The sequence below is a fragment of the Perca fluviatilis genome, chromosome 8, assembly GCF_010015445.1.
Source record: "Perca fluviatilis chromosome 8, GENO_Pfluv_1.0, whole genome shotgun sequence".
Lineage (NCBI taxonomy): Eukaryota > Metazoa > Chordata > Actinopteri > Perciformes > Percidae > Perca > Perca fluviatilis.
Window position 1 is genome coordinate 20,675,222 of NC_053119.1, and position 11,636 is coordinate 20,686,857.

Consider the following 11,636-nt stretch of genomic DNA (forward strand, 5'->3'; position numbering starts at 1 on the left):
GCATATGTGCATGTTGGTTTTGTTGTAGCAGAGAAAAACAGAAGAATAAAACACTGTGTCGTTACCTGGAAACGTCAGACTTTACTGGTCGGACATTAAAAACAGTAGATGTTCAAGAGCTCTTAAAGCTTGAGATCCAATTTGCCTGGTTCATCATGTCACTTAACACACTTGTTCATGAGAGGAATAATAATAATAATAATTCAAAACAAAAGACGGGCAAAAACATGTATTCACAAAGCCAAGCATCCCGACAGGTTGATTACAGTTTATAAAAAATAACGAAACACTTGGATAAGATGCAAGTTTAAAAAAGTATTTATAATATGATACAAGGGTATTTTGTGCAAGAGGTTGTTGGGGCTGTGAAACCTGTACATTATGAACAAAGCACTTAAAATTCGAGAGCAACCTGAAAGCAGAACACAGCTAGTGGGCCATGAATGTGTCAAACGGCTAACTGTCAAGATACTAGCTGTATTATACAAATGGTTTGCACCAGTATACAATGGCTGTAAAGGTTTAGATTACATATTTATATAAAGTGCAGAAGATACAAAGACTTCCAGCGAAGGTCTGAAGTGCTTTGTGACTGAACCCACCACCACATGCTGAAAGCCCTCTCATCATATGGCTGGGTGGTTGGGCAAAAATCAAAAAACGTGGCAGGGCAGCATCACAAACGGTTGGCAATAGTCGAGCTGCAGAATATATACTGTATTACAAAATGTATGAAAGGGTTACCAATCTGTGCAATATATTGAATCTTACAAATATAATCCATTTGAACAGTTGTGAAAAAGTTAGCTAAAATTTCCCCTTTTACAATTATAAATAGACACTTGTTGTTTACTGCCCCTTCTACACTGAAGCATAGCACCACAGGCTTTCATTTTCCAACTCCAACTCCAACTGAATATGAAATAACCTGGAATAAATGAGGAGGTTCATTCTTATATAAGGGGATTAAGACATCTTTGAAATTAAAGATATTAGAAAATATATGCACTGTTAGTGACTAGATTACATGTTTTGTTTATAGTTCATAATTCTGGTTTGTCTCTAATGGTTTAAGGTTACAAAAAGCAAGTGAATTCAGCATCACAGTTGAGTCTCAAGAATACAGGAGAGCAAAGAGGCATCAAGCACTCCATCAAACTCTGTCCAGCACCTCTCCTTGTCAAAACGCCAGCAGCTGGGGTTTCTGGGGGATTATCTAGGTCTGCTGGGAACCCTGTTGAAAGACCACATAAAATAATTTAACATGTAATGTCAGCGTACAATGTGGATGTTATAAAAAAAACAACAACTAGATGTTATGTTGCTACTAGATGTTATAGTACAGTGACTTTTCTCCTTACGGAGTTGGTTCTTTTACGTTTCCAGCAGTCTGGATTGAGTCTTTTCTGCTCCTCAGCTAGAGCCTTGGCCTCCATGGTGTACATCCTCCTCTCCTCATTCTTCATCTTCTTCCACTTGTCACCCAAGATGACACTAATGGCTCTGGAATTTAAGGTGAGAGACAGAAGAGCAAGGACTTTTATGCCATAAAAATTTTATTAAAAAAGATTTAAAAAGTCATAGTATAGTATAGTATTAAAAATAATAATAACACAACCAGCATCATTATCAAGAATGAAGTACAGGAACATAACGATTGCGTCATTCACGTGCATATTAAGTAGTCACATGTATTTGTTTTGGTATTATAATGCATCCATATTTACCACTCCAGCAGAGACGATGGTTTCTTCAGCCAGCTTAAGTTTATAAGAATTTGTCCAAATTTCAATATTCCCTGCAAACTAAGATAAACAGACTACAAACCGACTGCGTTTGTTTTAGCTTGTTTTGTAAAAATTCGCTATTTGCAGAGTAGGGCTGTGTTTGCGTAAAACAGCGCGGTGGACAAGAGTTTACTGAGCAGACAGAGCAGATTGAAATATCGCTTTCTACATGTTTATGCCGGTCTACACAGGTGAGTGCATTGATAAGTAGGCCTATTGGCTTTTAACTCACAAAGGTTTTAATGTAGCCTACTTACAGTAACAAGACTAGCGTTAGTTCATCTGCACCAGCGGTAGGCTAATTCTCTTTGTATTGTTCCCAGTCAGAGATATGACTCAATCAAACTACTGTAAATAACAGGTCGCGCAACTGTGAACGTTGTAATTTGGCATGTGGATGAGAGAGTGCTTCAGCATTTCAACCATGATTTCAACACATCAATAACTCTCTTGCACACATATTGCCAGTGCCTAAGGTTGCCGACGCCTGGTATAGTATGTCATAAAAAGTCATCATATAGTATGTCATAACAAAAGGTATGCCATAAAAAAGTGCCATTTAAAAAGTCAGTAAAGTATGCCATTACAAATGTCTCATGATGTCTCAAAACTCATGAAAGATGTTTTTTAATATTTGATATGGCCTTAATTGTCGCTAAATTGATTTATCAACCTTTAATACTTTTTAAGACCCGGAAGACACGCTGAAAAAACTAATTTGATCAATTTAGGCCTTTAGTTTAAGGCAGGGTTGCCAACCTCAAGAGCTGAAACAGAGACCTGTGGCTTTAAATGAAGAATTGACTTATACAATAAACATGTTTAATGGTCCAATAAAACATAATTACACTGAAGGCAAAGCTTGATTATACTTCTACCCTAGAATGATTTTGAAAGAAACCTAAACTAACACATGTAGTGGAAACAACACTTGTTGGGACATGATTGGCTTAAAAAAATGGTCCAAAGAAGCATTGCTCATGGGCTCTTTAATGGTGGGTCTTAAAGGAGAGAGCACTACTCATTCAGTTTTGCTACCAAACAAACCAAGACCATTGCTGTGTTACTTTATCCCCAACATTGGGGTCTCACCCCTATTTTCCACCGGGCGCATCTGTGCTCTTTGTTAAACTACAAAGCTTCACATATAATGGCATGGACTTTTAGTCTGTAGCTTTGGGCTTGACAGCTCTAGCCTGGTTCACTCATTAACAACACAAAGAGGGTCTCTGTTTTTAAACTGTCAATACACACTGTGTCTACCCTCATTCTCTAAAGCTACGTTCACACCGCAATTCTTAATGCCTGATTCAGATTTTTTGCTCAGATCCGATTTTTTGTTTGGCTGTTCACATTACCTTTTAAAATGTGGCCTATATCAGATTCCAGTGTGAACTGTTTGCGGTTTTGAACTGACCCGCATGCGCAAAAGAACACTAACAATGACATCAGACGCAGCACGCTGTTGCACTAAAGTTAGGGAGGTTATGGAGGAAATCAGCATTTTCGCTTTTATTTATTTATTTTTATTTTATTTTTATTAAAATGTTTGTGTAATGGCAGCCATAACATTAATGCGCAGATGCTGAGGAGGAGAAGACTGAAGAGAAGAGAGACAAATTTGCGGGGTTATGGCTGCAAATTCACTACAGAGGTCTGTGTGACCGGACGGCCAATTTGCACGTCAGGACCGCTACACGGGCCTCCACCACTCTACGCCCCCTCGCTACGCTCCACCTCCCGGCGTTGCGCGACTTCGGGCCGGTGGTGTATGGATAGTGGTGCGCCCGACCCCGAGGGACCGGGATCCCACCTCAGCCGGCGCACGCCGGCTTTCACTTTCATTGCACCACGGGGAGACCCTGACTCGCGAGCGCGTTAAACTCCTTGGTCCGTGTTTACAGACGGGGGGGGGGTGAGTCGATCCCCGCCCTGGCGATGCGACGCGCGGTTGGGGAACACGGAGGACAGTCCGCCCAGGTTAACAGCCGCACTGGAAGCAGGGGGCCCCGCCCCTCCCCGCGGGGAGAGTGGCCGCAGCGAGGGTTTTTGAGGTAAAAGTCACATCAAATCCGCCTTGGCTGTTCACACTGCGGTCGCATTGAAAAAAATCAGATCTGGGTCGGATTCAGGACCACATGTGGAAGTGGCCTGAATCTGATCTGAAAAAATCAGATCTGGGCTAGATTTGAGTGTTCACACTACTTCTGAAGAAGCCTGACCTGGTCACTTGACCCCAAAAAAATCGGATTTGGGCCACTTTGGCCTGCAGTCTGAACGTAGCCTAACAGTACCTCTGCTTCATAAGCTAACATGTCAACACAAAATGAGACTGTGCTTTAACAGTACGGTCATATTATACTTCCACCCTACGAATTTTACTCCCTCTCTCATTCAGGCATGTCTCTGCTGTTTCGTTGTGATCTCCAGTCAGCTCCAATGAACTTGCAGTCGGACATGTCCACGTTGGTCAAAGAAACACTAGTTTATATTTCTTGACGTTCAACTTCCGGGATTGCTCCCGTGCAGCAAATTCGGTGGATTAATGAGGACTATTACTGACTGATCTCTGCAGGGTAAATTGACACAGCTAGCTAGACTATCTGTCCAATCTTAATTTTCTTTCGCACGACTATTTTGCAGCGGCTCTGTGTGGAGTTGAGCGCCGCCCATGACGATTCTGATCGGTTTAAAGAAATGCCAATAAACCAGAGCATGTTTTCCTCCCATCCTCGAATGCCACTTGCGCGCTTTGAAGGAGGGTCTGGCAAAAGAAACACTAACGCAGTGTGTGCCATTATGCTATTTGGTACATTACACAACTAGACTACAACTGTCATATGACTTTCATAGACTACTGTTCGTGATCGCTCTGCTAAATATTTATTTACTACACACACCTGGACCTGTGACATCACATCCTCTTACAGGAAATTACATTGAATGCAAGGCTAATGTGAGCGTATTTAAAAATGTGACACGGTAATATAGAAATTCATTAGCCTAAATTAGATAAGTCTGCAATACAAAACCCTATGTATAAGTGCACTGGATCTTATTGACTTTTGCATACCTGTTGTCTTTCCCAGGATACATCTGTGTGTACTCCACTCTGTACTTCTTGGCGAAGAGCATGAAGGCATTCATTGGCCGCTTGCATTTTGTAGGCGTGGCACCACTGGCTGTCCCTGAGGTGTTGCTCCTGTTTGATTTGCCAGTCGAGGATTGTGGAGAGCTGGAGCGCTCAAGTTTATCACAGTCTGGACTGACAGCACCCCCACTAGACAGGGAGGTCCTGCGCTGACGAGCCATGCTGCTTAGAACATACACTGCTGAGGAGTCTAGTGGGGTGAAGTCATAACTGCAGGAGAAAAGAGAGACAGACATTAATATTGTGTTTTGTTAATCTATCACACTTTAATCTGCAATTTGTTATTTTTCCAGTGTGTACGTTTGCTGTTTGTTACAAAATGTCACCCTGTCACTCGTCAAAAAATGTCTCAAATATACAAATACTGGATATGTAAATGATTGTAGATTTGCTATATAATGAATAACTGCAGTAACATATTTATAAACCAATTATTTTGTTTTTAGAATACACACCATATTTCTAACTCATCTGTTTATTTTATTAAAGCGATATAGAAATCGTCTTGTAGAGACGATGATTAGACGTCCTCAAATGCCAGAAAGTATTCACATTTAAGAAGGTGGAATAAAAGAATTGTGACTCAAACCGATTGATTTTCAAAATAGTTGGCGATAAATTAAAAATCTGACAAGTGATTGATTATTGCTTGCATTTCTATTTAGCTTTCAGTCTGCAACTTTACGGATTCAATTCAATTCCACCGTTCTCATAGTGTCACTTTCAGCCGCAGCGGGCAGCTGTTTTCAGTGAAAAACAGCAGGAATATTGTGTTCAAATTGTGATCCCCAAGTGGCCAAAAATGTTATTGCAGGTTTGAAGCCGAGAGGAGCTAGCCTAGAAATCTAGACGCACCCTAGTGGCAGCAAATTTATTTTGCAGCCAGGGGGGTCTAGGCACTCTCCGTTGGCTTGCGAGCTGGAAAAACCAAATTCTGGTCAGGCCAATCACATCGTGTATACAGTCAGTGGGTGGGCTTATGGCTGCTGCTGCTGCTGCTGGGAACAGCAGTCTTCTGGAAGACTTGGAGTTAAGCTTTTCTTTGAGAAAAGAACAAAGAACGGCACAGAAATCAGTCTTAAAAAAGGAAGATGTGTTCGGAGTTTTGCCGACCGGATACGGCAAAAGTTTAATCTATCAACTAGCTTCGCTACCTCCTTCATTGCTCTGCCTGGTTGTAGCGCTATCCTATTACGTGCAGAGGGAATTTGAAAGACAACCGTTTAACCCGCCCCTCAGATTGAGCCCTGTCAATGGTGAGTTCCCAGACCCAACATCTTAATGTGGGTCTGGCTTGCAGTCAGGTGATAATTCTCTGCACATGTATATTCATCACTACGAGCGACCCCTTTCAAACTGTCACGTTGTAATTTTATACATTGTTATATAAATATATAAATTACAGCCACTTTAAGTTTAGTTAAGAGTGTACCTTCTGAAAGTGTCAAAGACAACAGAGTCATCACAGTTAATGGCTTCTGGGTGGTTTGGTGGCAGGCACACATTGCCCAACTGCATCTCATAGCAAGGGATCCCATGGTGCACCACAGTAAGGCTCGGATAAAAGGAAGACCACCCTGAAAAACACAGATGGTAAATTACAGATTACTTTGATCATAAAACCATTTATTTAAGCAAAAGATGAAGTATTTTGCATTTGGCAAACATTTGGTCAGTGGAAGCTTCTGTTGGCAATGACCAATTTCACATATTGCAAAAAAAAAAACTTTTTGACATTTTGTCAACAAAGCTGGAGAACACAACCTGCAGTCAATGTGTACTGATTTTGAACAGAAATCTAAGAATTATTTTCAAAAAATCTTATTTTACCTTTATTTTTGACAAAAAATGGGTGATCCAATCGGCATTCAGCTGTTAAAAGGCCATCATCGGGTGAACCAGGGTCAAAGGTCAGTTTAAGAACTGCCTGGCCAAAAGATACTGTCTCTTCGTGGCTCACCAACTTCAGACCCTCTAAACCATATCTCTGTAAATTAAGCAAAAGAAAAAATGGAAGAAAAGTCTTTACTCACCAGCACGATTAGCTTGTGGACCTCACTAACAAAGAGGAATTGGTGTTTAAACAACTTGGTTCCTGATCACTTGGTTTCTATGATACTAAATGAGACCACTACTGCAAATCATCAAGGATGTTGGGTTTTATTCATGCACTTAGTTACTAACTGTCTGTCCATCCACTGTTAGCCTGGCTTCCACCTTGTGGCCATTACAAGCCATTCATTACAAGCCATCATGTCCACTGACATCACACTGCATCATGCAGTCATCTAGTCATTAATGCAGCAATACTAAGGTGTACACAGCAGTAAAGTATTCCCAAGTATAGCAGATTCTTATGAATCATTTTAAGAAATACTAAACTCACTACCTTAAAAGAGGAGGACGATGGCATCATGGTTTCATCATCTGAGTCATCATCAGAATCCCTGAGTTCATCAGCTTCCTGCCACTCCACATTAGGACCTCGATGGAAGCGCAGGCGAGTTCCTGAATATCAACACAACAATGTGACATGATAAATAAGCAAATGTGTGTTGATAAAGAGAAGAGAATGCTGGAAAATGGATGCAATACTGTGGTTTGGACACCTGAGGTCGGAATTTCTTTACAAATGTTTGCTCGTACCAATGTTTACTCATGCTCAACCTGGTTGTAAAGAAAGTGAGAAACTGAGGCTAGCTCTCCCCTCCCTCCTCCTCATCCCGTCCCCTCCCCCACCTTTCCGTGCACTAACTCCCCTAACCCCCACCCCAAAATCCTTCTTGTCGGTTATTGGCTGGAACACTGTTATGTTTCGTGGTGCAGGTTGGCGCAGTTAGTTTTTGTTGCCGTTTGTATAGCCTGGGCTGTCTACATAGACCGGGTTTTTTACAGTGAGTTCAGGGGACAGGCAGCTAGCGGATAGTGAGGAGATGTTTGCTGTATGTGACAAAAAATATGGTAGCCTAAAAAACGTGTGACATCGCTTAGAGCACCTTTAACAAAAGATTAGTGTCAGCACCTCTACAGCTTCAGTCCAAAACAGTCATCAGTTATCATAAGCACACTTTGAGGGCATAGCAGTTAAGCAACCAATCAGTACAGTTTTGACCACATTAATTACAGGTATATTCACAAACATTCCAGAAGAGTAGGATAAAAAATATATAATTGTGTTTCTCAACTTATATTTGTTTTTTGTTTTTAAATGTGTTTTACATTACTAGGGTTGGGCATCGTTTGGATATTAACAATTCTGATTCCAATTCTGATTCTTCCTTGTGATTCCGGTTCTTATCGATTCTCGATTCAGATTCTTTGAGGGGTGGAGTTGAAACGGGTCACATGCTTATTTCACAAATAAGAGGAAAGTTTTATTTTGATTCAAAGGTGGGTTGCAGTTTGACGGGGCATTTTCAATGTAAAATAAAGCCACACTAGAGCACAACACAACAAGCGCCTGGCCGCTACGGAATCCAAAACTTGCGCATGTTAAATTCTGAACCCATGATCTGATTTGAAACCAAATCCTCCAAACGATTCCAATAAAGAAACGATTCCGATGGAATCGTAATTTTTGAAACGATTCCGAGTAGGAATCGGTTCTCGATGCCCAACCCTATACATTACTGATGTAAACGATAGATTTAAGAAATCATGAATGAATGGCTTGTTTTCTAATGGGGAGTATGTACTTACACTAGACTGTGGATTGTGCCTTTAAGCTATGAGGTATAATTCTTAAGACCATTTTTTCTTTCAACAAATTCTTAGAAAAACACAGGTTTTACTTCAGTGTGTGTGAGTAAGGTGTATACTGGTGAATGCATACAGTATGTACATGGTTGTGTACGTATGCACCTTTAAGGAAGCAATGCCAGGCTGTGGAGGGCCAGTTGTGAGACCAGGCCATGTCTTCATCATCAGAAAAAGATGAGGACATTGAGAAAACTCCAGACTCCGATTCACTGCTAGCCTGTTGTAAATAATAATAAAAAAAAATCTTACTATTACATCAGTAAAATAAACAATTTCAGTATACATGTCATACAGAATGTTTTAGGAAATAATCACTGGGTCTGCAAAAATGGATGATTTTTAGGTTTTCAAAAGGTGAAAGGTTACCCTGACACGCCTGCGCTCCCTGAGGTGGCCTCTGGACGGGTTGGGTGCACTACTGGCTAATGGGGGACGGGCGTAGGAATGTAAACTATTACTGTTGCCAAAGATGTGGACTGGAGATGATCTGGAATAAAATGACAATGTCATAAATATATATGATGGTCATATATAGTCATTGGCTACACTTTATATTTTTAAGTAAAATATAAGTGATATTTATAATCTACAGACAGCTGATTGGTTGTTGTTTAACACCAGCAGGGGTATTCAACAACACAACATTAGCCAGGTTTACTGTGAAAATGATTTTGCGATATCCTGGTTGTAATGATGTAAACATATTGGGTCATTTACTTCAATAATTGCAAAATATTGGGTCATTTACTTCAATAATTGCAAAAAAAAATCAACAGAATAGATATTTCATAACATTTTATACATTATTTGGCTAATTTGCCAATCCTACTTTGTGGAATACCCACCCTGGGGTATTATGTACTTATGTTCTAACAGGGGTTGTCAACTTCTCTTTCAATGTATGCACTCATCAGACTATTGATTTGTATGGTAGTTGGCCTTGGTACGAACCTCTTATGTGGGACGCTCTTCAACAGGGGGCTCTGAGGACTGGTGGCAATGTTGGCGAGCTCAGTGAGCCAGTTGGTGTTGGGGGAGCAGCTGAGTTCCTGGTGAGACACCCCTGCTCCAACCTGAAATAACCCTGGAGACCTCTGGTCCTCTACCTCCTGCAACTCTGGCATGTCATCTAGGAAGAAGTCAACAATAATACCCATAATTGATGTGGAAAAGTTCAGTTTACTTAAATGTAGAATGTGACTTGTTGCTGATTTAGGATTTTACCATAATCCATGTGGCACCCAGGTGAGGAAGGCAGTTCCTCGTTGCACTTGAGTGGATCGAAAGACTCGTCCATTCTCACAATGTTCTGTTGTTCCTCTATTTCTTTTAACAGGCTGCAGGTCAGTTTACTCAGCTTCCATCATCATATTCTGCCACATTAGCTGATTTTATGCTAAAGAAAAAGGGACAACCCAAGAGCTTTAACAATCTATTTCCTTAGTTTAAATTAGACTTAAGCAATAACGACATTTTTTGTAATTACATACATAAGTCTGAATGGTGTTCAGCGGATTTTTGTTGTATTCATTGACATAACGAACGGATCCATAGAGTAAAAAACATTACACATAATCCGTAAAAGGCCGCGGAAAATAAAAATATACCCCAGGCAGTATGTTATCATAGCAAGACATGTCATGCATTGCATGCATCAATGAAAAGGTATGAAGCTTTTAGGGAATCCTTTGTTCTGAATCGGGACAGTATACCTCTGTGACTAGTCATGTGACCCGCTGCGTGGAGGCCTTGTTTATAAACTTAAAAAAGGATCTGGCGCATGCGTACCAGAGCTCATTCATTCATAACTGCGTAGCAAAAGTGAAAATTTGCAGAGATTCGCTTTGAAAAGTAGCGTAATAGAAGCTCGAAAACACGAAGTTGAAAAAATGTGAAAGAATATCAATGACAGGGTAAAATTAAGTCTTTGTCTGATATATTTGGCGTCGTGCAAAGTAAAATTATATATATATATATATATATATATATATATATATATATATATATATATATATATATATATATATAATAAGCTGTGAACATAAAATTAATCAGTTCACAAGGAAGAACTAACGGTTGCTTTCTGACAAACCATCAATGGTCGCTGCAAGCTCTGACAAACCGTTGCTTGACTTCGTAAACGCGGATATACGAATGACATACCGTTAACGTTTCAAAATTATTATCAAGTACAAAAGACAGTTTGAAGCTCGGGCCTACTGTTTTCCCACTCCTCAAAATTAGCAGCAGTCCTTAGTTCAAACGCAGAGGCTGTCGTGTTTTTAGTCTATGGTCTAGCTAGCTACATTGTAAACAAAAGAATGTCAACAAGTTGAGGCATGACGCAACCTCTGCCCCGTTCAAAATGAATGACACGAAAACCCCGAGGCCTTTAAACGACATTTTTACACGAATCAAGGCAGATTCTACCAATTGAAAGACTTGTTTTTTTATGTTTTGATACACAAAACTGCTGTCGGTTAGGCTTGTTACCACCAAAACAATCGTCACGGCGAAAAAAAACATTGTCGAGCACAACCTGTCATTCGACATCAAATAAACGCGTGACAACCCCGCTAAAACACCATGGTAGAATTGTAAAGACACTGATCACATACCGCTTAAGTTAAAATTTAGTTTGAACCTTTAATTTCTTCGAAAAGTAGTCAACTTCCCACTTACCAAACCTTGTCGCCATCAAGAAACTCTCTGGCATTCACTCGAAGGGTGGGAATGAATGTTTCCAGACAAAGCCTCCTATTGGTGAATAAGAACGTCAATAATAAGAATCCGGGTATTCTATTGGTCGATACTGTTGAGAAAAATATTGAAGGTGGGGCCTAGTTTGTTGATCATCATATGATTGGATGAACGTTCATGCCTGTTACTACCCAGTAACAGCTGATTGGCAATGACAGGAACAATACATGATTTATTTA

At 40.3% G+C, this 11,636-nt stretch overlaps 1 protein-coding gene across 5 annotated transcripts; it reads right to left on the bottom strand.

The window, feature by feature from the left end:
• Nucleotides 1–214: 214 nt before the first annotated feature.
• Nucleotides 215–11,466, bottom strand: hbp1 (HMG-box transcription factor 1). 5 transcript variants are annotated; one of them, XM_039807871.1, is made up of 11 exons: nt 11,380–11,466; nt 9,922–10,093; nt 9,649–9,826; nt 9,064–9,184; nt 8,800–8,914; nt 7,328–7,446; nt 6,769–6,925; nt 6,371–6,515; nt 4,861–5,148; nt 1,379–1,503; nt 215–1,234 (listed from the first exon to the last, which is right to left on the bottom strand). In XM_039807871.1, exons 2-11 carry the CDS (start codon nt 9,992–9,994, stop codon nt 1,077–1,079), a joined length of 1,479 nt encoding a protein of 492 aa, XP_039663805.1. In that variant the 5' UTR covers nt 9,995–10,093; nt 11,380–11,466; the 3' UTR covers nt 215–1,076. The 5 variants fall into 5 exon arrangements, with proteins under 5 accessions (XP_039663805.1, XP_039663809.1, XP_039663808.1 ...); XM_039807875.1 differs by having other exon boundaries at nt 1,362–1,503; XM_039807874.1 differs by lacking the exon at nt 11,380–11,466 and adding an exon at nt 11,342–11,363.
• Nucleotides 11,467–11,636: the final 170 nt, after the last annotated feature.